This window comes from Melospiza melodia, chromosome 2 (genome assembly GCF_035770615.1).
Source record: "Melospiza melodia melodia isolate bMelMel2 chromosome 2, bMelMel2.pri, whole genome shotgun sequence".
NCBI classification, from domain to species: Eukaryota; Metazoa; Chordata; class Aves; order Passeriformes; family Passerellidae; genus Melospiza; species Melospiza melodia.
Genome location: NC_086195.1, coordinates 104,089,373 through 104,114,852, shown reverse-complemented (window position 1 = coordinate 104,114,852; position 25,480 = coordinate 104,089,373). Strand labels below are relative to the sequence as shown.

The 25,480-nt window shown below is 35.4% G+C and overlaps 1 protein-coding gene across 3 annotated transcripts in view; it reads left to right on the top strand.

The window, feature by feature from the left end:
• RBM26 (RNA binding motif protein 26) overlaps nucleotides 1-25,480 on the top strand; it is a 48,401-nt gene that overhangs the window by 11,145 nt on the left and 11,776 nt on the right. The window contains exons 3-18 of one of the 3 annotated variants that reach the window (XM_063149509.1): nucleotides 571-707; nucleotides 1,621-1,709; nucleotides 2,260-2,471; nucleotides 4,328-4,588; nucleotides 6,728-6,967; nucleotides 8,458-8,598; nucleotides 8,981-9,121; nucleotides 10,148-10,259; nucleotides 11,052-11,211; nucleotides 12,597-12,761; nucleotides 16,352-16,483; nucleotides 17,474-17,545; nucleotides 20,677-20,805; nucleotides 22,956-23,030; nucleotides 23,680-23,850; nucleotides 24,515-24,619. In XM_063149509.1, coding sequence (XP_063005579.1) covers nucleotides 571-707; nucleotides 1,621-1,709; nucleotides 2,260-2,471; nucleotides 4,328-4,588; nucleotides 6,728-6,967; nucleotides 8,458-8,598; nucleotides 8,981-9,121; nucleotides 10,148-10,259; nucleotides 11,052-11,211; nucleotides 12,597-12,761; nucleotides 16,352-16,483; nucleotides 17,474-17,545; nucleotides 20,677-20,805; nucleotides 22,956-23,030; nucleotides 23,680-23,850; nucleotides 24,515-24,619 — 2,342 coding nt within the window. Of the gene's footprint in view, nucleotides 1-570; nucleotides 708-1,620; nucleotides 1,710-2,259; nucleotides 2,472-4,327; nucleotides 4,589-6,727; nucleotides 6,968-8,457; nucleotides 8,626-8,980; nucleotides 9,122-10,147; nucleotides 10,260-11,051; nucleotides 11,212-12,596; nucleotides 12,762-16,351; nucleotides 16,484-17,473; nucleotides 17,546-20,676; nucleotides 20,806-22,955; nucleotides 23,031-23,679; nucleotides 23,851-24,514; nucleotides 24,620-25,480 lie in introns of all 3 variants that reach the window. The other 2 variants (XM_063149508.1, XM_063149510.1) reach the window with 2 other exon arrangements.

The window sequence follows — 25,480 nt, the reverse complement described above, 5'->3', positions numbered from 1 at the left end:
CAATTTTCATAAAGTAATTTTAAAAAGCCCAGGTGTATAGGTTAGCATGCATATGTTAGGTATATGTTTTGTTAGTACTCACAGAGGCCCAGAATCATAGAATGGTTTGGATTGAAGGGGACCGTAAAGATCCTGTAGTTCCAGCCCCCTGTCCTGGGCAGGGACATCTCACACTAGACCAGGTTTATCAGGGCATGGTCTCACCTGGTCTTGAATACTTCCAGGGCTGGGGCATCCACAACTTCCTGGGCAAGTACTGAACCTCTCTCTATATATATATGCCAGAAATATTTTTCCAGATGCTTTATTAAGAGACATTAAATAATTGAAGAATTGGAAACTTTTGTGAAACATTTTTCATTATTGACATGGTTTTTGATTCTGTAAATGTCCTTTTAAAATATAAATTAGGGACACAATATTTAAAGAAAATACTCTTTGGTCTTTTTTTGCTGAATGTAGGTTTTGGTTGCTTGTCTGGGTTTTTTGGGTTTATTTATTTATTAATTTTTAAAGCAAATGTTAACCATGGTTTTGGATAATGGATATTTGTACACTCCTTACTTTTAGAAACTCAGATATTTGTGGAAAAACTGTTTGATGCTGTGAATACAAAAAGCTACCTACCTCCACCAGAACAGCCGTCATCAGGAAGCCTGAAAGTAGAATTTTTTCAGCACCAAGAAAAGGAGACAAAAAAGGAGGAGGTGGGCATTGATTTTAATTTATTTACATGTACATATTTTTCCTCATTCATGTAATTTGCTTATGTGTTCAACTTCATAGTGTTTATTAGTAATAGTTATTAGCAATTTATTATAGTTCATATCAGTAATAATTTATGTTTATTAATCATATTATTAATAATTACATGACAGCATTAAAATAAGTCAGAAGATTTGTTCTTGGTTCATTGAGCACTGCTGCACAATTTTTCTAACACAAGTGGGTGTTTCAAATGTAAACCAACGTGGTTTTGCTGAGGCAAAGGTAAATGAGATTATTTAGTGGTGTAGGAGCTGCAGTATAACCTGCATTAGTTCTCTGGTCAAAATTGCTGTTGTAGTTGTGCTGCACTTCATTCTCCATAAATTCAGGCTGCCATTCTAAATTGCAATTCTCATTCCTTCAGCTGCTTGATGCAGATAATATCCTTTTGTCACATGTGTTCATGTTGTTCATTGAGCCAGAAGAGTAAGTTTTTGCTTTTCAATAGCAGCCCAAGTTTGCCTCTGTGAAAGTGTTTTAAGTGTGAACTGAACTAGATAAGCTGCTGATGAAAGAAAGACTTTGGTGTTGGTTGTTGAATATCCATGCTTTCTCAAATCTTCCCAAAGCCTTAATATGGTTTTTTGCCTACCTATAGTAAAAGCAGCTGTATTTTCAGTGCAGCACTATAAAGATTATTTTATATTATCTCAAACAGGGATTTGGATATTCCTAGAAATAGAAATAAGCATGTTACGAAGATTCTCTTATTATGTTAGATAGTAAAATATTTAATTTCAGTGTTACTGCTGATTGCTCTGTGTTCAGAGGTTTTGGTTTTTATTTGATTATGCAGAAGTCTGCATTTTAGTGTACTCATATTTTGACCTAATATATATGCTTTGAATGCAGATTGTTAAAGAGGAAGAGCGAGAGAAAAAGTTCTCTAGAAGATTAAATCACAGCCCTCCTCAGTCAAGTTCTCGCTACAGAGACACGAGGTAAAAAATTTTGTTTAACCCCTTGCATTATATCGGTAATCAGATTTTTACTGAATTAAATACTTTGTTTCTATATTGTCATCTAATAAGCCTGAAAAGAAGGCTTCTATTGCTTTTACGCTTATGTAGTTAAGTGGCGAGTGTGTGTCAGTGTAACCTGTGTCTCGAGTTGTGCACAGCTATTATCCTTGGAGTTTTAGGAGTAATTCTGGTGTTAGATTTCTGGTTTATATTGCAGTATTTGTTCTGCTTGATATTGAGTTTGAATTTTGATTTAGAAGTCTTGGTGCTTCCAACTTGGGGAATATGCAGTACTGGGCAGAAACAGAAATTTTTATATGTTTTAAAATCTTAGGTATGGTAAAAATAAAACAAATAAGCAAAATTAATTTTAAAATCCTTCTGAGAAGAAAGGAGTAGCCATAAGTTTCATACAATTTGTAGCTCTTCTCTAGTTTTCCATTGACATTTCTTGAAGTTTTTAAGTAGTTAAGATTTGAAATTATGGCTTCGTAAGTCTTGTAATTACCCTCTAATATTTCATGTTTAGAAGCCGTGATGAAAGGAAAAAAGAGGAACGTTCTCGGAAGAGGGATTATGACCGAAATCCTCCCAGAAGAGATTCCTACAGGGATCGATACAACAGGCGGAGAGGGAGGAGTCGCAGCTACAGCAGGAGTCGAAGTAGGAGTTGGAGCAAAGAGAGGTTGCGCGACCGCGATCGAGACCGGAGCAGAAGCCGGAGCAGAACGCGAAGCAGAGGTACCAACAGTTGGTCTCTAAAATACGGTGAATGTTTTCTACAAAATTTAGAAACTAAACTTGAAAACTGTGTTCAAAATCTACTAGAATTTTCTCTGTTGTTCTTGTTCCTTTATTCAGATTTAGCTTTGTTTTCTGTGGAAATGAGGCTTTTGTGATTGTGTTCTCAGTGCTTGTTTGCCTCCCTTACCCTCTGTTCTTATTTGATATCTTTGTATTGAGGTGGCTGTGCTGGCCACTTTTAGGCATTGTTGCACGAGAGGCAGAAAAATACAAGTTATTTCCATTTCATTAAGTTTTAGGAAACTCAGAATCTGGTTTAGGGCGATAGAGAAATTGTTATTGATTTATAAAGGTGGAACTGGCAGAGAAATTGCTGGTTTGGCAGTAAATGACTTGTCAAACAGAACCGTACAGCTCAGTTCTTTTGGTCTTGTCCCCTCTGTAGTGTCATAGGTGAGGGGCTGAAATCGTTACAATAAATACTTGCATATGTGCACATATCCATAGGACTCAAGTCTTCAGTACAGTAGTTTGTAGAATTAAACTTCTTTGAAAAGGGGACTACTTTTTCAGCTGAAAGGAGTGTTTTTTCCCTCAATAGTTTGGAATGGTAAATTGGAAAAGACCAAAGTAATTGAAAAGTTAGAGTAATTTTATATCGTTGTCCTCTCTTTGACAATGTACGGGTAAAAAACAGTGTGGTAGCACTCTCCTTGGTGGTTTTTTTTTGGTAAAACAGACCTTGGTAACTCAGCCTTAAAACTAGAAATGCAGATTTCTGGAAAATATGAGAGCAGATATTTTCCAGACAACTTATTAACAAGCAAATTAAATGACATGCAGCAGTTTAACTAAAAGATGACAACATGATTAAATCTTAATTTAAAGATTATTTACACAAACTGAAATGACAGCACCTTATGGACAATATTTTATAGTGAAAGCTTTGTTTCTTAGAACATGAAAAGCTTGTTTTACCCACACTGATGAGCCATCTTTAAGATATTTCATAATGTTCCTTTAATGTGGAGTTACTTAAGTCTATTAACTCATGTCATGACATAATTAGTCTGTCTTCAATGGGGTACTTACTTTTTATTTGGTGGTAATAATAGAAAATGAAGAGAATAGTTTTTATGTATTCGGAATGAAAGGTTATTTTACTTGCTGTATCTGCCCAGGAGTGTTCCACACCTGTCAAGCATTATTATTTCACCTTTTAAGACAAAGCTTTGCATGCAATAAATACATGCATTTGAGTGCAACAGAAAATGAAGATCAGCAAAATGAAGACACAGCAATAACATTGTCTTGAAACATTAAAGATTTGTAACTTTTATAGTATTTTCAAGCTGTGGTTACCCTTTTCTTGCCATTCCTTCCCTTTATTCAAAAAAACTTTACATCTGAAGTTCTTGCATGCATCACTAAAGAGCATGTACTCTGCCTGAAGTTAAATAGGATATCTGCTCTACTGTGGATATATCTGTTATTAAAATTGCCCAGGGACTGACTATGTACTTCAGAGATTATTATTTTTCTGATTAAACCTTTGGAATGTAGAATCGGGGAATAGCTGAGGTTAGTGGAGAACTCTGAAGGTGATGTAGTCTAACACCCTTTATCCAAACAAATAAACTGGAGCAGATTGCTTAGGACCCGCTGAATTATAAATAACTCCAAGGGTGGAGACTCAACAGGCACTTTGGGCAACCTGTAAAACATTTCAATTATTGTGTATATGTATTAAGTTGATGTGGAGTAAAGATACTTAGAGAGTAGTGGCTGCTTCTGGTGAAAAGGTGGATAAGGAATTATCGAGTATAATTTTTATTTTTATTTTTTTGTTACAGAAAGGGATTTAGGAAAGCCAAAATATGACATGGATAGAACAGATCCATTAGAGAACAATTATACTCCAGTTTCTTCTGTGACAAATATTTCATCTGGCCACTACCCTGTCCCTACACTGAGCAGTACTATTACTGTTATTGCTCCTGCTCATCATGGAAATAACACTACTGAAAGTTGGTCGGAGTTCCATGAAGAGCAGCTGGACCACAACTCCTATGGAAGACCTCCACTGCCAAAGAAACGCTGTAGAGATTATGATGGTAAGTACATTTTAATTTTTTAATTGCCTCCTGCAGCCATGATTGTCCCCTTTCTGAAAAGATTGAGGTAATTCACCTTCTTTGTCTGATCTTCTCTAGTATAGTTCGGTTTTTCTATTGCACACTTCTTGATTGCAAATTTTACCATGTTGCCACTTGTTACTGACTCTGACTTCAGACAGCTTGCTCTTTTAGTGTTTGTCTATTTTTTTACTTGCTAAGACTATTTTGTATAAATTAAAAAGAGTATATTAAAAAAATCCATTTTTACCCAGGTTTTCTGTCTTAGGTCATGTTCCAACCAAATACTGTGTGTGCTGGTTTTGACAATGGTTGGCACCTTACTGGTCTCATCCTATTTCATTCTATCCTAACTAACAGACAATTTTTAACTAGAAAGGTCTAGAGCTGAAACTTCCCAGGCTCATTTCATTCTGTGGAGGTGTTTCTTAAAACTGGCTAGGTTTTCACTTATCTCTGTCTTAAGCTTTCATTTTAAATGTCTTGTGCCAAAATACACACAAGAGGCTGCTGCAGCTGGCAATGCCTTAACTAAACTCAACCCGTCAACCTGTGAACTCGGGAGAGTTGAAATCTTCCTGTAAAGTTCCTTCTGATTTTGTTGTTCTTTTATTGCATACCACAATGAGGAGTTTAAGTTCTAGACCAGTTTACATTCAGAACTCTGATTAGAATTTTTTTTAAGTAAAAAAAACTGGGAAACTGAGCTTTCAAGTGTTGGCAGAGTTAAACTGACAAAGAATAGCTTTGCCAGTGTACATCATAGCAATATGGTGCAAGTGGAATTGTGAATGTGTCATTTTGTTTTCAAGTTTTCTCTCTTCAGTGGCTACATGTTTCCATCATACTGTTCTTCCTATCTGCACTTTCAAATTTTCAACTTTACCCTCTGCTGAAATTCTGGTTTTGTTCAACATTTCCATTTAATGTGCTCTATAACTGTTCTTGAAGATGAGATAATACATACTGCTTTCCCACATCATGTTTTGAGGAAGTGAGCACTCCTCTTTCTTCCTATTTACCAGAAGGTGCTTCAGCCTTTTCCCTGTATTGCACTGACTGGTATTTTGGTGTTGTTTCTGTGGACACTGTTGCTAAACAGATAATAGAAGAATCTGGGCTAGAAAGTCCCTATCAAAGTCATCTAGTCTGGCATCCCTACAGTAGGCAAGGTCATCTTCAACGAGATCTTGTTGCTCAGAGCCTACTCCAGTATCACCTTGAGTGTTTCCAGGGATGGGGCATCCGCCGCTTTTCTGGGCAACCTCTTCCACTGTTTAACCACCCTTTCATTATAATAATTTCTTTTTCTTGTATTTGCTTTGAATCTACCATTTTTTAGTTTAAAACTGTGACCCCTGGTCCTATCACTTCATGTCCCACCAGAAAATTTGAAGTATAAAGGCTGCAGTGAGTACTTAAATTCACTGCTCTGAGCCTTCTTTTCTCCAGTCTGAACAGCTCCAACTCTCAGCCCTTCCTCATAAGAGAGGTGCTTCAGGCTTTTGGTAGTTTTTGTGGCCCTCCTCTGACCTCCTTCTATTTTTGACTTGTATGTAAAAAAAAAGTGAATGTGTATTCATTTTTATTTATATATATTTATTATTTACAAATGCATATGTTATTTGTAAATAACAAATTTTGCTCTTATGTAACCACATTAAACTATGGCAAATGTTTATAATGTGTCCTGAAATAATTGCAAAAGAGGAAAAAAGTGAGTGAATTTGCTCATGTTGGAATTTCATAATATTAACTTCTAACTTTTAATTGGGGTTTCTCAATCCTAGCATCTGCACTTTTTGCTTAGAAACAAATTGATTTTGTTAATGTGATGACATCTAGAGTTCATTCTTTGCTTTCACCATTTTTTACAATACAGTGCAGAATTAGTTCTTTAACAACAAATTAAACACTTTTGTCCTAGCAAGTTTCTGCAATGTCTGTGTGTGCTGAGTGTTTAGAATAAAGTTAAACAACTTCATTTTCTAATCTAAGCTTCTGCTGGTATGTGGAGCTCTTAATTTACAAACTGCCGCATTACACATTGAATATCTTGTATCTACCCTGAATTGAGCTACAGCTGAATACTACCATCAGTTCTTTTTGATGTTTCAGAGAAGGGTTTCTGCATGAGAGGAGACATGTGCCCTTTTGATCATGGAAGCGATCCAGTAGTGGTAGAAGATGTGAATCTTCCTGGCATTCTGCCTTTTCCAGCACAACCCCCTGTTGTCGAAGGACCACCTCCTCCTGGACTTCCTCCCCCTCCACCAATTCTCAGTCCTCCTCCTGTTAACCTTAGACCTCCAGTACCACCACCAGGCCCCTTACCACCTAGCCTTCCACCTGTAACAGGTAATTACAAAAGATTAAACCCAGGGTTTTTTTTTAAGAAAGCCTGGATCTTACTTGAATTGTATGCAATACAAAAAGCTGTTTTGAAGAATCCCAGCTGTATTATGTAAAGTTGAACTGTGCTCTACTATGGGATAGCTTACCTCAAAATTATTCTGTCTGATGATAATTGTTGCAGAGTTGGTGATTGTAAAATGCTGCATGCTAAATGTGACTACCCTTTAATATGGAATAATATTTTCATTGTATTTAAGCAAAAGCCTGACATGGCAAAATTCAGTTCCTTGAGTATTATAGGAGAAGTTGTCCAAAATTGACTACTGTCAAAGAAATGAAAATCCTGGAAACAACTGATCCTTACTGTTTCATTCACAGTAATAGAAGTAAGGATAATTCATGACCACATCAAATTTATACCTGAAAATACCATTTAAGATAAATTTTAAAACTAAACTTGTAAAGTAACTAAGAAAAAGTCTCAGCTTTGTTTACTGTTTTACTGGGAAGTACTTCAGGTGAAGCACTAAGAATTACATGAAAATTTATAAGCCTGGCTGTCATTTACAAAGTAGTTAAAGTTTAGTGCTCAGTTGCCTTGTGTGGTTTAAAAGCTGTTATGTTAGTTTTATGTGATTATTCCTTTCTCTCTTTTTTTTCCTAACTTGGGTGTGCCCCACTTCATAAAATTATTCAGGAGTAATTGATACTTGATCTTGCTTAGAAGTTTCTTAAACTGTTTTAATTTCCTGTTGATAGTATACTTAAGAAAGATATGAATGAATGTATTTATTTCAGTTAATATAGAATGTAACTTCCTCTGGTTTGGGCAGTTCTGCCTTACATGCTATTTTCAGATCTGGTTCACAAGTTCAGATATATCACTTTATAACTTTTCCCAAAACCTGCTCTTTTCAATGATTAAACTGAACATCAGGCTTGACTGCTCAGCTTTGAAGGATTCGCATTACCTGTTTTAAAAAAAGTCAAACCAACCAAACAAAAAAGCTCCCTAAATTTTAATAAGAATTCCTTTAGAGTTGAAGGTTTCTTCTTGAGTATTTGGAAAAATAATTTCAATCAAGTTAGTTGTTGTCATCATGGCATATTTTTGTAATATTAAAAAAACCTTTTTTACTTCAAAAATAGAATTTGTTTCTTTGATCAGCTTTTATTGAGCATTTTAAAATCCTTCATTTGGTGAAGATGAATACTGCTCTAGCAATTAAATTTTACTTGTAGAAAGAAGGTGTTTGGAGAAATGTTAAATGATTCAAATGCTTTTCTGTCTAATCCAAGTTGTGAGTCATTTGCTGTTGGGGGTGGTTTCATGTGAATTTGTGGTACAGCATCAAGTCTACAGATGTGCCCTCTCAGCCTCTTTTTTCTTAAATAACCTTAAAAGCATTTCAGATCAGTTTCCTTACAAGGGGAGTGTAATGAAAGTGTAGTGGATAATACATGAATGCAGCGTTTTCCTTTGTTTCTGACAGGACCACCCCCTCCCCTTCCACCACTGCAGCCTGCTGGCATGGATGCCCCCCCAAACTCAGCCACCAGCTCAGTTCCTACCGTTGTTACCACGGGTATTCATCACCAGCCGCCTCCTGCTCCACCCTCTCTTTTTACAGCAGGTGTAGTACTGAGGCTTTGCCCACAAGGTTTGCTAAATAGAATAACATTGATTCATATTATACTGTACTTTATAGAGATTATAATGTCATAGTTTGGGAGAATAAGTTTGTATCGTATAGATTGTGACAGTAAATTAACATTCTTCTTTTCAGACTTAATTCAAGCCGTAAAGTAAAATTTGCATATAAAGTGTGAATTTTGACTGGAGAGTAATATTTTCATTGTGTTAAAGCAGAAGACTTTGCATGATGGTTGTTTATGATAGTGGTTATACAACTCTTTTATTGTAACTTCATATTGTAATTAAATTAAATATTATATCTGAAAGCTTAAGGGTTTTAACTGCAATTTATTTTAATTAGACAATTTCTTTGTTACCAGAAACGTATGACACAGATGGCTATAATCCAGAAGCTCCAAGTATAACAAATACTTCAAGACCTATGTATAGACATAGAGTACATGCCCAAAGACCAAATTTGATAGGACTCACATCAGGTGATATGGATCTACCACCCAGAGGTATGCTCTCAAAGCTATACTTAGTTTAGCTGATTTTTTTACATTAATGCAGGTTGAGGAACTTTGCAGAGAATACTTCAAAATACAGCATTTTCCTAAAATCTTCTGGAATTAAGAGATGTTTACTTAAATAGGGAACTATGTCTGTAATTGCTTTGTGTGTGCATTTTTACAGGTAGAATGAAATCTCTTGCTAGAGTATTGCAGTTTGCCTCTAGCTGTAGTAACTGGTCACTTTGTGTATCTTTTGATCAGAAAAAAATGTTAATGTTTCTGTAGTAGAATCTCAGGATGATTTTTTGCTTATAGAGGAGGGAGTCATTTTTATCTGGTAGCAGCAGTTTTATGCACGAATAATCTTAACCTTACTGTTCCTGTGATCCTGAGAAGAAGCAGCAGCACACAAAATAACAATGGAAAAGGGATAAAACCATTTTTAATGTGGTTTTTATTTTATTTGCATTTGTATGTATTTCTATTTAATCTTACTATGTTTCTGTTGGTGTATTTTCAGTGAGGAGTCCCCCAGTGTGATTCCTGTTCTTCAGCAAAAGTGACTCCTTTCCCAGTCCATCCATAAATCTTGCTCCTAGGTGCTATTGCCCTGGAGTAATGTGCATTTCCTATCATGACCATTTTTGTGTGTGCCATCTAATAGTAGAATGGAGGTGTTAGCTGGAGTGGTGTGAGCCTCAGAGTATTGCATGGGACATTGTGAATCATTGTGAATCAGAGCACAGTCATCTCGAGGCAGATGCCTTCTGTCACACCTCTTTTGTTTTTCTGTATGTGTGATGTTACTGTGACAAAATGAGTGCTATTAGCTACTTTGATCTGTCACAAAATCTATTGATAGTTAAGAAGTCTGTGACCAAGGTTTGATTCAGTCAGAACAATAATCATAGTAATTTCAAAATAAACAATTGTGCTTTTCAGTGCAAATTCAGTCTGAGCAGAATATTTTTTTACAATCAAATGCACAGAAAATAAATTATATAAAAGTAAAATCTTCTCATCTATTTACAGAAAAACCTCCTAATAAAAGTAGTATGAGAATAGTGGTAGATGCTGAATCCAGGAAAAGAACAATTGGTGCAGGGGATGGTGGAGTTCCTACAAAGAAGACTTGGTTTGACAAGTGAGTGACTCTTAACACAGTGTTGGCTTTAGAGCTGGAATTTCATTAACTGCTTTACTGTAATCTGAAACATATATATATGTATATATATAAATTGCAAGCAATTTATATTTATATTATATGAAACTGAGTACACCAATGGTACTAAAGTAAGTCACACTAAAGTGTGAGCTGTATTTATTTGACTGTCTCCTATCAAAGGTAGTATACGGATAGATGAAGTTTCTTTGGATGATACTAAGATCTGTTCCTTGAAAGTTGGCACGATATAAGAAACAGGGAAGTTGCACTGTGATGGTTGTTAGATGACTGATTTTAGTTGTGAAATATGAATTTTATCACTGCTATTTTGATTTGAGTTGTCAGGTATGTTACTGAGAATAAAACAGAAGGTGCAAGGTTGGAAGGGGTTTTAAGAGATTGCTGGGAGTGAGGAAAGCCTTGAAGTAATAGTTATTTGAAACAGTAGTGGGGAAGTTTCATGGACTAGCTAAGAAGCAGTTTTTGGAAAGAAGTAATGTAAAAGTCAGCAATTACACTGACATGAGCAAATAAATACGAATTATTTCACAGATTTATGTGCTGAGGTATGCTGAGATTATCAGTGGGGAAGATAGCAGTTGTATGGGTGTGTGTCCTGTACTCTCCTTCACTCTTCTAAAATTGCATTATTTTTTAAGTCTGCAGATCTTTGTGTCTCATACATACATGCTTCTGTGTAAGCATATACAATTTAACATTGTGTTTGCTAGTTTGCTATGGATTTCTGGCTTGATTTTTTATTTGTTGCAGGCAAAATTTTAACAGAACAAATAGTCCAGGTTTCCAGAAGAAAGTGCAGTTTGGAAATGAAAATACAAAACTTGAATTGAGAAAAGTTCCGCCAGAACTTAACAACATCAGCAAACTTAACGAGCACTTCAGTAAGTTTGGAAACTTAGTCAACTTGCAGGTAAGAGTCAACAAAGAGAAAGCAGTATGTTTTGATGTAAAGGTAGTGGTACTTGCTGAAAGAAGAATGCCATTTTTTTCCTGGTTCCCTGAAACTCCTAATTATTTTCCTAACTTGTTTCTTAAACAAGGTCTCATTGTTTTTAATGATACTGCCATTAAAGAAGCAGAAATGAAATGTTCTAGTCATCTTTTAGATTTTGAACAAATGTATTCCTCAGAGATAAGACTTTTAAGAGACATTGTTTAAAACATTGAAAATTGATTACATGTGGGTTTTTCTCACACATTTTATCAAGTTTGGATATGCTCTCATAAACACTCTGTATATTCAGAGATAAATTGTAAATACAGAAAACCTGCATTTCTCATCCAGAAGGCAGTCCCTGTGACATAATTGCTTTCCATGGTAATGACGGTTTGTCCCTTAAAATCACTTTGTGATTTATTGGAGTCACCCAATAAGCAACTGAAGAGAGAGGAAAGCATTGAAAGAACTAAGGCCTGACTTAGGCTGATGTTACATATTGCAGGCTGCTGTAATGTCAGTATTGCATACCCAGTCTCTGAGCTACTCAGTGTGACCTTTCACTGTGCTTCATTATCAACAAGTTTCAGGTGCTACTATGCATTTTTCTAAACCCTTTTTTGTTTGTACTGAGGGCTGGAATGAAGAAGTGCAGCAATATTTTTGTACGTACTGATACAGTACAGAATAAACACTTTGTGTCTGTCTGAACACTGGAGGGATTTTAACTCTCTCTTAATTGCTATTAATTATTTCTTAAGCTTTTCTGTAGTTTACCTAAGAATATGGTGTATTAGCAGGCAATATTATTCATTAAGGCAAGTAAAACATGGGTGTGTATGGAGAGACAGATATGTATATGGAGATTGCAAGCTGTGCTCTTCTTGCAGAGTATAATCTTGGCTTTGGAAGCTAAAATGATGTGTTAATGCTCAAAGGAGGGAAATCAAAATGAACTTTGCTGTCTAGCTCTAATATTCGATACAACATTTGCTATCTGACCCTTGCATTTTTCGTAGTAATTTTATTTATTTTGCTGATGTTTCCTTTTGTCTTTCAAACAACTGCTCATATTTGCAAACAGAAATACTGTTACTGGTTGACTGGGGGTTTTGCTTTACTTTGTTAGTTTGAGGTTTTTTAAACTATTCTTAAAGTTTATTAACATAAACTCGAGGTTGATTTTGACACCAGGCCTTTCAAACGGACTCATGAATGGGAAGTATCTAATGACACATATTGGGATTTGGGTGTAAATTGTGAGCTTCTAAGCCTAAAAGCTAATGATTTAATGATAATTTAGACACAAATAAGAATCCGCTGTATGGTAAGTTTTGTTCTTCTGTTTTAAATCTTAGGTTGCGTATCAGGGTGATCCAGAAGGTGCCCTTATTCAGTTTGCCACCCATGAGGAAGCAAAGAAAGCTATATCAAGTACCGAAGCAGTATTAAATAATCGTTTCATTAAAGTTTATTGGCATCGAGAAGGCAGTGCACCGCAAATCCAGACTACTGCACAGAAGGTAGAGGATCTAATTCTGTTTTAGCATATTATGTAAAAAAGAATCTTCAAAACATTTTCAAGCGACTGTTTATATCAAGTAAACTAAGTCCTTTTGAAATAATGACTACTTCATGTAATTAATTTCCAAAGTCACTCTTCTGCACAGAAGGTAGAGGATCTAATTCTGTTTTAGCATATTATGTAAAAAAGAATCTTCAAAACATTTTTAAGAGACTGTTTATATCAAGTAAACTAAGTCCTTTTGAAATAATGACTACTTCATGTAATTAATTTCCAAAGTCACTCTTCAGTTGTAAATTCTAACCTGATATACAACGTTCAGCAGTTGATTAGCAAGATGAGACTGAAGGTATTTAAGGAAAGCTCTTCTGTGACTTTCCATGTATTCCACTCTGTTATCATGTCAAGCAAGATTTGGTGAAGCTTTCTGCTGAATAACATCTATTCTGCTTTAATCAGTATAGGCTTTTTGATTTTTTTTTGGTGAGCATAAGAAAGGCAGCAGAGTTATATTTCTTTTCATGAGATCTCCATTTCTTTCCATTAGATTCTGGTCTTTCCCTTTCCCTTCCTGTTAAGCATGCGTATTGTTGTACAAAGTAAGAGAACAATTTGGTTTACATATAGGTGTCTCTGTGTATACACATGTAGATCTAAGGACTTGCAAACAACAGTGGAAAAGAACTGCATTACAGAGACTGATTTTCTAGGAAGGGATCAGGGATGTTTTTAAGTAGGGAGGTAGTTGCTGATCTCTATGATATCCAGGGATAGAATGTCTGGGAATGGATTGGAGGTGTATCACAAGAGGTTCCGAGTGGGCATGAAGCATTTCTTTGCTGAGAGAGTGGTCAGACAATGAAACCAGTTTTCTAGAGGGGTGGCTGATGGCCCCAAGCCTGTCACTGTTTTTAAGAGGTATTTGGACAATACTGTTAACAATGTGCTTTAACTTCTGGTCAGCCCTCAACTTTTGGTCAACCCTGACCAGACAGTTGGACTACATGATTGTTGCAGATCCCTTACAACTGAAATACTCTGATCTACATTTTTTTATTGAATTGCAGAGACACATTTGGAAGTTGTCGTGTTCGAAGCAGCATTGGCAACATTAAATACAATAAAACAGCAATTGCTGTTGTGAAGGGTAGATTTGTAACCTGTGTCAGGCCAAATCAGACTTGTCAGCAGTTAGAGCAGTGGCTGTAGTCAAGCGGAAGAGGAACCTTGGGTTTGCCATGGCTCTCTGGGTTATTGAGTTGAGTCTTCTCGGTTAGCAGCTGGTTTAGCAAGTCCTTCAAAATGTCTGTGTATCCTGCTCTATTGGATTTGCCATCAATCAGTGTGGAGCAGCACATTCTGCACTTCAAAAATACAAGACAGGCTCTGTGGAAGAAATAGTCACTTAATTATATATGCTGATTTGATATGTGAATGACTTTAGTTAGGGGATTCTTTCAGTTGCTGCTCTGAGTTGAGAATTCCTACTTCCTCTTGGTGGTGTGTGTCATCATCATTTAGAATCAGTGACCTGATTTTCCATGGCAATCCTGCTGTACAGCATTTTAACAGTTTTCTTTCTCTCCTTCTTTGTAAGAAATGCCCTGATTTTTATCTTCAAAAATTCGGTTTTAATGACATCTATCTCACTGTCTTCCCTGTTATCGTCTTTAGATTTTATCAGTATCTTTAATTCTTTGTCTAAAGTCGTGCTGCTCAAAAAGGGTATTTATTTTCTAAGTTTGATTTTCATCTCAGCCAGAAGAGGGCAGTGGAGTACGTCATTTGCATTCCTATAGACATTCCTTCTTACTCAAAGGATAGCTTGGACTATGCTATCAGCTTAGTTGCTGATTATGCTATTCATAGTATTATTGGAGGATTAATTCTATATTCCCAAACAAGCATTCGATCTATGTAGGTCTTATTTGTAGTAGTCCCATAATTTTTAGTAGTGTTAACTAACAGCTTCCAATCACACCACCTTTAGCAAGTTAACTTTGCTGGTTTGAGAATGAATTCCCCTTAGTCCTGGGGACAGTATTAGATGTTCCTGCCTCACCCAGAACAGCCATTTAGCACATGTCAGCAGACTGCATTTTGAAGTCTGTTATCAGCAACAGAAGGCACACAGTAACAAGAAAAACTTTTAACAGGAAAATAAAGTTTTAAGTACAATGCTTCTATGTTCTTCTCCTCCAAGGTATAACATTTAACAAATTGTTGAGTCAGTAAACAGGTGTTTTTTGTTTGTAAGTATTTCAGGAGCATGAATATTTACTTCTCTTTTTGTTGAAATTAATATTTGGTATCATATCTGTGAGTAGTATGGAAACTTTTTACTTCTTCATATACTATAAATACTTATATTTTGGTCAAGATTTCTGTTACATTAATTATGGGTCAATTAATTTCACCTGTAATTGTAATGACTTCCAACCAGGTTTTGTCTATCAGACACCAAGTGTAAAGTCAGTTGACTTTTAAATTGTCCCTTCAGTAGTATCTGGTCCAGCACAATTGCTTAACCATTGCTATTTTATCAGCAGGATTACTTTGGAAATTCTTCGCTGTAGAATTTCCAGAGAGGTGGAAGTACTTAGCTAAAGATGGTGGGAGTCAACTATAATAAATCATCAAATAAAAGGCTTCTGCCAAGAAGCAGAAAATAATACGCTTTCCACATCTGAGGCAGATAAAACAGGAAGTTGTAGGCCTAAAAGGCAGCACAAAGAGATTTAGGTTAAATATTAAAAAAACATTTTCTAATGCCAAAGCATACTGAAGCACTTCTGCCTAGAGAGGTGACAGGACCTGTTTCATCTGAAATTTGTAAGAACGAGATAGATAGATAGATACTGTCAGTAATGGCATAACTGACTTTGCCCTGCAGTGGAGAGAAATGGATTAGGTGACCTTCTGAGAGCTATAAATATGACAATAAGCTTGCTTGGAAGCATATTTTTTGGTCTTAACCGTTGAATGTTTTTGTCGAAGAAAAAAAAAGGAAAGGTGTTAGCTGTCAGGGTATATCCATTGTAGATTCACAGATTATCGGCTCTCTTTTCTTGTTCTTCAGTCTCATGACTGCATGTTTCTCTATATTTTTTTTTCTATTTTGCCCAAGTTAAACAGAGAGGAGATGACAAATGTGACCTATCACTGTAAAAAGTGAGAGTCTTTGTGATACAAGTTTGTATTCTGTTTTTTCATAACTAAACAGTTGATGGTGCAAGAGTTGTGAGAGGAGTCAGAAGACCTCTTTATTGTATTTTATTTTGTTCTAGCAGGTAGAATTTAAGTTAGGCTGAGTAAATGTAATTAATAGAAGTAAATCAGTTGTTTGGTAACTTCTGTAAGTTGTAAGTGTAGAATGAATGTTATTGCCACTCACGCTACACAGATATTCAGTATAACATAATAAATTTCATGAAGGGCTTGTTTATCCCATCAGGTGAATGGTAGAAGGGAAGAAGTGTAAACATAAATTCCATTGTAATTTCATTGTGTACTGACTGAATGACACGTGTAGCAGCCTTCTGTTGTTAATCTTGTGCTGTGCCTTTTGGGGGCTGGGTGGTGTTGCAGGTGATCCAGCCCTTGGTGCAGCAGCCCACTTTGCCTGTAGTGAAGCAGTCGGTGAAGGAGCGGCTCGGCCCGGTGCCTGCGAGCAATATCGAACCTGCAGAAGCACAGGGTGCCAACGCAGAAGTCACTCAGGTTTGTATCCTAGGGAGGAATTCAGTTGCCTGTTCTTTCTGAAATAGGTTCTGTAGTGTAGGAATGTACCAGTTACTTCTGTGGTGCAAGTACACATTTACTACTTCAAAGTGCTTTTGCTTACATTGTTAGTGGTGTTTTCCTATTAAAGTTTTCCTCAGTGCAATGATATTTGGCTTTGTTACCTGAGACTGGTACTTAATTTTTTAGTATTGTAGCTTTTTATATAGTTTAAAAAGAAAAACTGAAAGACTTTCAGACTGTTTCAGGATTGTTGTGTTATATTGCTGGTGTGAGATTTCAAAATAAAGTGAATCTCTATCCAAAGAACTAAAAGCTAATTTTTTTCTTTATATATGTATTTTATCTGTTAAACACCTAAAACGATTAGAGAATGAAGCTCTGTATCTAGAAGAGTTTTTACAATTTGTTCCTTTCCCCTAATAAAAGGAGGAATGTAACACAGTACCAGTGTGAATAATGACAGAATCTGGTGTGTTACTCCCATTAGAAATAGTCTTTAATGTTTTATTATATTTGCAACAACTCCTTATTAGCATTATGCCGCTGGTTTGGTTTTACCTCTGGAAAGGAAGACCAGCACAAATCAGAACACATTTGTAATTTAAATTCAAACAACTTTCTGCATTTGATACAGATGTAATCTGCAAATAGCAGATTATAGAACACAAGAGCTGTAGTATATTTAAAAGGGCCTGTGCAGATAATCCTCTGCCAGCTAGCATATCTGGAACTTCTTGCAAAAAATACGTAGGATAATCTTTGATTCCAAATTTGGCTTTGTATTTGTCTTACCAATTGTAGATGTATATTAACTGAAAAATCAAATATTTAAAATGAATTTTATTAATTATTTGAATATTTTTGTTCTATTGTTGCTTAAAAGTCTATGATTTTATTAAATATTTTTTCTAAATTGCTAGTGCTTGTAGTGTACATTTGAACTATAATTATGCTTTGTTTTCTTAGAATGTGACTAAATTATCTGTGAAGGATAGACTGGGTTTTGTGTCAAAGCCAGTTACTCCAACAACTGAAAAGGTAAGAAAATGTTTCCTATTCTCTCATAATTATTTTCAGTAGAGTTATTTTTTTTATCAAACCCCTTGTGTCGATATTGTTTCATAACTATGAATAAAACAATTTGTGAAGGATTAGTATTTGGAAGTATAATGAGTCAAAACTCAGCAGATGGCTAAATGATTATAAGAAGGGCAGAAGCCGCTGTTTTGTGGATTTTGTTTAATCTATCAGGTTCCTTTTATTCCGTCATACAAAGAATTGGATATGTTTCATAATCCTGACTTGTTTAGAAATATACAAAAAATAATTAAAGAAATAAATAAATTTTTGACATTACATATGACTCTGTAGAACACACTTCTATAAAATGTTTCTGGTCTTCTGTGACCTTTAAAAGATGATGCTGTAAACATTTACCATTTTATTTGGTTTTACAATTTGCAGTACTTGTGAAAAGATAAAGGTGGAAATTAATCAGTATAGAAAAGACAAAGGTAAGGGGGGAAAGGTGCATCTGAATTGTGGTTATGAGCTGTGTATTTTGGCCAGTGTTTCCAATTTTCAGAATACAAAGTGGTTGATGTGTTTACTATAGTAGCAAAGTTTGTAATGCGTGATTCCAGATCTGTTTAGCGCTTCAGGGGATAGGCTTCCCCAATGTTCTTAACATTGATTTGAGAAAACTTGTAGCAGAAACACAGAAAGTTTTGCCTCGTAACAGGATTCCTCTGTGTAGGTATCTATCTTTTCTATTGGGAGTTAGCTTGACCTGAAATAAATGAAGCATCCACTATATTTCCCCACACACATCCCCTCCCACCCCTTATCAGTATGGCAGTTGATGGATTAAGTGGCATCTAACAGGTAAAATTCACTTACATAGAGTGATACTTAACGTAGAAAGGCAACAATACTTGAAGTTGATAATATTAGTTGTTGTATTAGAGAATGTGTCTTTGATTCATTTCAAGCCGAGCAGTCCCCCTAAGTGCATGGATCAAGGCTTCTTGCCTGTATTTTGTTGTTAGTTTGATTAGTTCCACTCTTGGTACTCTAAATTAGTTGCAGATAAATACCTTGCTGAGTATTCCTGATCTGCATTTTACATACATAGTACATGCGTACTTTAGAAATAGGAAGTCTGCTTCATCTTGCAGCTTGAATGGAAATACTTTTCCTCATTGTGTAAGAATTGAGTTATCCTGAAACACTTTTCTACAAAGAGTAAATTTTATGCTAGAATGTTTTTCTGTTCTGTTGTCTTATAGTACAGATGTGATTTTGCTGAGTGGCTGTTCACTGGATGTGTTGTGAAACAGCAGTTTCCTTTGACATTTTTAGTAGGATTCTAGAACCTGATTTGACTTATTTTTACCTACTACTGCCTCTTTACAAAGAAATACCTTGCTTAGTTTGCAGGCATTGTATTCTATAACCATTAGAAGTAAAATGATTGACATCTGTCAAAAAATAGAGATGTCATGTTGTAGATGATGGATGTAGATGCTCTCCTGATGTTTGACAAGAACTGTGCAGTGAGAAGAGAGGTGGCTGTTCTTCCCAAAGAGCAGGAAGAAAAGGTGCTGAAACAGTCATTGTGAGACTTTGTAGGATCTGTATAGGGACTTATAATTTGTGGACTTGTGAAGAGATGCACGCTATTCACACTATTGCTTCTCTTGTATAGTATTAAGCAATTTAGAAGACCTTAGTGTTGCTTTTGACTTGTCTGTGTTGGTGCTGTAGCTTCTCTCCTTACATCTCCTACATAAAAGAGACGAGGAGATGTGGTACACTCTGCCCTGAAGACAGTTCAGGCCGAGAGGAATGTTACATTGTCAATATTTTTGTCTTTGCTTGATCCTCTGTTTGTCTTGTAGCCTGTCCTAAAGCTGCTTTGTAATAGAAACTGTATGATTCAGATATGCATACTTAAATGTTCTTTAATAGATTTATAAAAAAAATCCTTCATCTTTGTAATGGCCTGCTTAGAGCATTTTGTACCACCTTCTATAGTAACTCATAACATGTGTTGGTTTCTTTTTGCTGCTGTTTTCTATGCACTGTGTACTCTTGAAAACACTTTACTATGGGAAGAAATAATATAATATCACACTGAAGTGCAGAGGATTTATATGAACTGTTCCTGTTGTGAATTCTTTTGAGCTCTTGGTCTTTTCTTCCTTTCTGTTTCTTGTCTGTCTCTTTTTTTCTCCCCTTCCTGTTGGTGGGTATTTTGCTATTTTATGGAGTGCATGGTGACTAATAGAATCTGCATGCATCTTTTAATTTTCCACATAGATAGAAAGTATATTTAAACTCTTGGAAACCATACTGATTACAGAAATTTTTCTATTTTCTAACAAGGTGGACAAGATCATACCTACATTATCTCAGCGACTTAGCTGTGTATTTTTCAATAGTAGCATGCCAAAAAAACTCTTTAGGGAACAGGCTCAGAAAGCAGTTCAAATCTTCAGATATTGTGGAGAAGTGCATAGTATGTTTTAGGGAGATAATAAAGCAGTTTTCAGTGTTCTCAGTAAGTCATGAAGAAATTTCATACCTCATTACAAAAGTAGGAAAGAGAACAGAGAGACATAGGAATCTCTTCCTGTGCTGTATAATGTTGAAGACTTCCTTGTTCTTGAGCTACTGCTTGCTGATTGTGCAAGCTCTACTTTGCACCAACTGCGTATGAAAAGAAACTGTTGTCTCTATGTCGGACCTTAGTCTCTAAAATTATGTTGAACTTTTTCTTGGAAAGTTCATGCAGCCATGAAATACTGTATTTTAGACTTCAAAACACAAAAACAACAGTTACTCTTGCAAAAATCTCAATCTTCTGTTTCCTTAGTTATGCTTAAATACATAAATATTTATGTATTTGAAACTTGAAGTGCATACGAAATCTCAGTGGAGAGGATTTATAAGCTGGTGTTGATAGCTTACATACCTGATGTAGTGCTGCCTCTTCAGAAATTGTTTAGCTTCAACAACTCCAAATATAATAGCTACACCAAATTTTTAGATTCCGTATCATCAAAGGAGACAAAAGAAAATACGCTTATATATTTTTAAGCACTCATGCGGGTTTTTTAAAAGATTGAAATTCACTGGCAAAAAAATAAAATGATTTCCTCCTATAGGTTTTATCTACTTCTACTGGCTTGACAAAAACTGTGTACAACCCTGCTGCTTTGAAGGCAGCACAGAAATCTTTGCCTGTTGTTTCCACTTCCGTGCTAGACTCTAATGAAGCACAGAAGAAAAAACAGGTAAATTAAATATGCTTCTTTTTAAAATGGACCTAGGTTGGGAACTTGTGGCCTAGAGATAGAGCACTATGTATATTCATCACAAGAACGTAGATGAAACTTGTCGCAAGATTGAATTCACTATAATGTTTTTTTCCCCCCCCACATATTACAAGAAAATTCAGCATTGTTTTGTTATTTTTCAGTGTATGTTCAGGCAGTGTAAGCAGGTTTAAAACTGTAGAAATTCAAAATGTGAAACACTTTTTCCTGGAATCAGAATCTACACGTTGAGGTATGAATTGTCTGTTGTGAGTGAAAGGGAGTATAGTTTAGTCACTGTTCTTTTCTCTTAAACTATTCTGGAACTGGCCTCTATTCTCAGTGCATTTTGTACCTGTGACCAAAATGGTTTCTTCAAGAGAACTGAAAATTTTATGACTGCATTTTGTTGTTTCTAAGCTATAGTTCTTCTGCACCCACTTTTATTTTTACATAGTGCTAGGCTTTCTCTTTTTTGCATATGTTAGAAGAGAAATGCAATAAAAATGTATTTGGACTTAATAAGTCACTTAGTTATAGTTTAGCTTGCTTATAATTTTCAGGAGAGCACAGCAAAGCTCCTTCTTCAGGTTTATTCTTATCATTTGGAGAAACTGAATACAGGACATTGTTTGCCTTACTGTTTTTTAACCACAAATTACGAATTACAGTAGTAAGGTTACATCCAAATGTAAGTGTTGAAATCAGTATAATTGTTAAAGATTTTGGTCAAGTACCACTAAATTTCTGTAATTTATGTCTAATGTCATTTGAACTAGCAGTTTGTAGCTGCACATGAATTTTGCCACTGGTCCAGAATTTATAGAAAGCAGTTCTGATTTTGAGATTTCATTTAATGTTTGTCCCCTAACACATGTTTTTAGAATTAGAACCTTTACCTTTCAAGTTAAGATGCTAAATGCCTGTAAAATGGCAAAAAACTTGTAATAAAATTGTTGACTCATCATAACAGTTGTAGAGGGTTTTTTGAGAGAAGACAATGAAGTTGTGCCTAAGCCATTGGCTCCTTTTTCATGTGATCTTGTGCTCCTTCCTGCCTTCAGAGATTTCTGTTACAATATAGCAATACTTGTGGAAAAACATTATTTTGTGGGACTGACTCCCTTCTTTTCCTCCTGTCTCCCTAGCTTTTTTTCACATTCATCCCATTATCTTACCTTCCCTTTCCCTTCAGAAAAATGATTGCACACTGTATTGAAAAACTAACATTTCATGCAGCAGAATTTGTCAGTATTTGGGAAGACATACAGAAATTTGACTGCTATTTCTTTTTCTATGCCTGCTGTGCATTTACAATATTTGTATAAGATATTCCACTTGCAATTGATCCCAGCTGATCATCTTCTGCCTCTCCTCTACTACTCCATGAAATATGTTGATATCAAAGCTCTTAAGGGTTTTCTACCGTCTAAGGCTTCTGTATCTGAGAACAAGAAGCAACAGCTTTCTTACAAGCACCATTAGTAGGCTCTGAGCACAGCAGGGCTGGCATCTCATCCTGCTTCTCATTTGGAGTGCAGTGTTGTCACTTACTGATGAGTTTCAGTTCATTTTGATTTGCCCATTGCCTGCTCAAGGTTCTGTGGTTCGCAGATGGAGTAGCTGTACTGTTCATTCCCAGTTAGAGTGCTTATACACAAGAGGTACTTTTCTTTGGGTGACACTTCAAGTTTAGGGAAAGAAAAAGGGTTTTTTTACTTGTAAAAGTTCTGGAGACTGTGTTTTAATTGATGGGCTTGATTTACAATTGCTTTCAAAATAATTGTGCTCACGCATTTAAAACTTGCATGCTGTACCTCTTGAGGTAGTGTAATATGTTGCCTTTCAGCTTTCAGTGGAGTTGTGTAAGGTGTTACTTTATTTGTGAGCAATAATAAAAGTCTTCCCAGCACAGATCGAACTAAAAAAGATAATTAGATCTTTCTTTAATTTGGTAATGTGTTATATTCTAAAAACATAGTTGGAAATATCAGTACCTTGCATTTCCTGTTACTGTTTTTTCCCCTGTTATTGTAAGCTACTGTTGTGTAGTTGTCAGGCATAGTATATTATTCTGGCATTAATGCTTCAAAGTCTAGAAACTTTCTGTAATCTTTTTATGCTTCTAGGAAGCACTGCGACTTCAACAAGATGTGAGGAAAAAGAAGCAAGAAATCTTGGAGAAGCACATTGAAACACAGAAGGTAAAATACTGGTATTAAAGACAGTCACCAATTCAGTTACAAAATCTCAGTTCAGTTTAAAATATTTCAGAATTTGTAAGAATGAACAAAAAAAAGTGTATAAAATAAGCATTCTCTTAGAATGGCATTATCATACTATTTCAAGTTTATAGTTTTAATTTAACTTGTCCTATTAGTTCACTTAAATAAAACCCTACAAGCTCATTCAATTTATGTCAGATTTAATTGATATTGCCTAATTTGGGAGTGACATGGATATGTTTGGGAGAAGGGAAGGCCTAAGTTCTGTTTGACAAGAGCAGGAGAGAATGACGTAGAAAATGATGCATGACTGCACTTAGGCTTAGGAAGAGAAAAAAAGCCAGAGTGTCGTTTAAGTTGAATAAAATTTTGAAATAATTCAAGTGTTAAGTTAAGCAAATCTGTCCAAGTGAATTGGAAATATCAGATGTTCATTTGGAAATGAATCAGAGATTCAGACAAAGATTTCCATTTATACAAACTGTTAAAAGTTCTATGTGTTGATTTGTAGGTCAAAGCAAAAGAAATGCAGTATTTGTTTTTTCCATTGGTTATAATGACCACTGGAAAACAGGTCTGTATTAGTAGTTGCTGAGTAAAAAGACTTTTCTTTTTCTGAACTGGACAGATGCTGATTTCAAAGCTGGAGAAGAATAAAGCCATGAAGTCAGAAGACAAGGCAGAAATCATGAAAACACTGGAAATTTTGACTAATAGCATTACCAAGTTAAAGGATGAATTAAAAGGTGTATCACCAGGAGGAGGGCCTCCTTTAAAAAGCATGAAAACTAAAACTCAGGTACTCAAGTTTTGGTCAGCTTTTTAATAGATCAATTCACATGTTTGTTTCAGAAGAATAAAAATAAATAGTCCCATCAGCAGTTTTTAAAACCCAAACTGGTTTAGTTTTTAAGTTCTCTTTGAAGTGAGACTAATTTTGCCTTCTTATCAAAGGATCATAGTATAGTTAGGCAGCACAAATATCTTCTGGTCAGGCTTTATACACAAAACAAACTGTACTGGTATGTAATTTCCTGTGACTCTTTGTGTCACGGAAATTTGTTAATATGGTAATCTTTTAAGATTGAAGATTATACTGCTCAATTTTCTTTTGATCTGGGTGCCCATATTTAGATTTTATCTGTGAGAAGTACTTTTCCCTTGGCTTATTTTAGTTCATCTCATCACCGTAACATCTTGAATTTTTATTGTATGTGTCTTCAGAAAAAATTCCATTAGCTTTGGCTTTGCTTGGTAGTCTAAAAGGTTTGACATCACAAAGCTCAGATGAAGTTTCACCTTGCCATGAAGGCTCCTAAGCTTGTGCTTTGTTTGTTTTTGGAGGTGGAAACCCAGTGTAATGAGCAGAATACCTGCCAAGTTACAGCTTTTTACTTAACAATTGTTTCCTTAGTACAGAATGTGAACTGTGGAACTAATAATTTACCATAACAATTTCTTAGATGCAGAAGGAATTACTAGATACTGAACTGGATTTATACAAGAAGATGCAAGCTGGGGAGGAAGTTACTGAATTAAGGCGAAAATATACAGAGCTGCAGCTGGAAGTATGTTTGTGTTTCTTTTGTAGCAATTAACTTCTAATCTAATATTTTCCTTTATGTTTATTAGCTTGCATATTGTATCATGAACTGTTTTATCCAGAGTGCACTATTAAGTTGCATGTAGATGGAGACATTTAGCAATAATGTTTTAAAAACACACTTTCTCTATTGCAGTGGAATTGAGAAATAGTATTGTCTCTAATTGCAATTGCTAATCTGTTTAAATTCTGTAACTATTTAGATGACATGATAGTTTATAGATTTGTGGGTATTAATGCTTTCTTGAGAATGTGGAGTGTTTTTAAATTGTTGCCTGAAGGTCGTTTTGTGTTTGACCCAGACAAGTTAAGAAATGCTGCCTAATCTTCTGTTCCTAAGTGTTAGCATCCTTTTAATGAGATTAATCAAAAAGCCCGAGATGCCAAAAATAATATTATTACAGTGTTGGTTTCAAGAGGAGAACTTAACAGAAGTTAACAGAAGTGTTTGAAGAAGTATTCATTGTGTAAACACACAATTTTTTCTTCAAGTATTTAATTTGAAAAAAAATTGAGATGGCTGTACAAAATTCTTTATATGTGTGTCTAGTTTTGAGACACTATAAGTACTGTGAGTGGTATTTATAGTTACATTGCACTTTCTTGCAGTATCTACTTGAAATCACTTGATAATCTTATTTCTTTTTGCTGTTAAGCAGGGCTGCTGTGTCACTTAAAACGCTCTTGTCTTAATGAAGTTTGTGTATTACTGCACATGAATACAGTGCACATATGTGTGGCCAAGTTGCATTAAATCCTTTAAAACTAAGTTGTTGTGCAGCTTTGGTAATTGTGAAAATAGTTTTGCTAATAAGTCAAGACAATT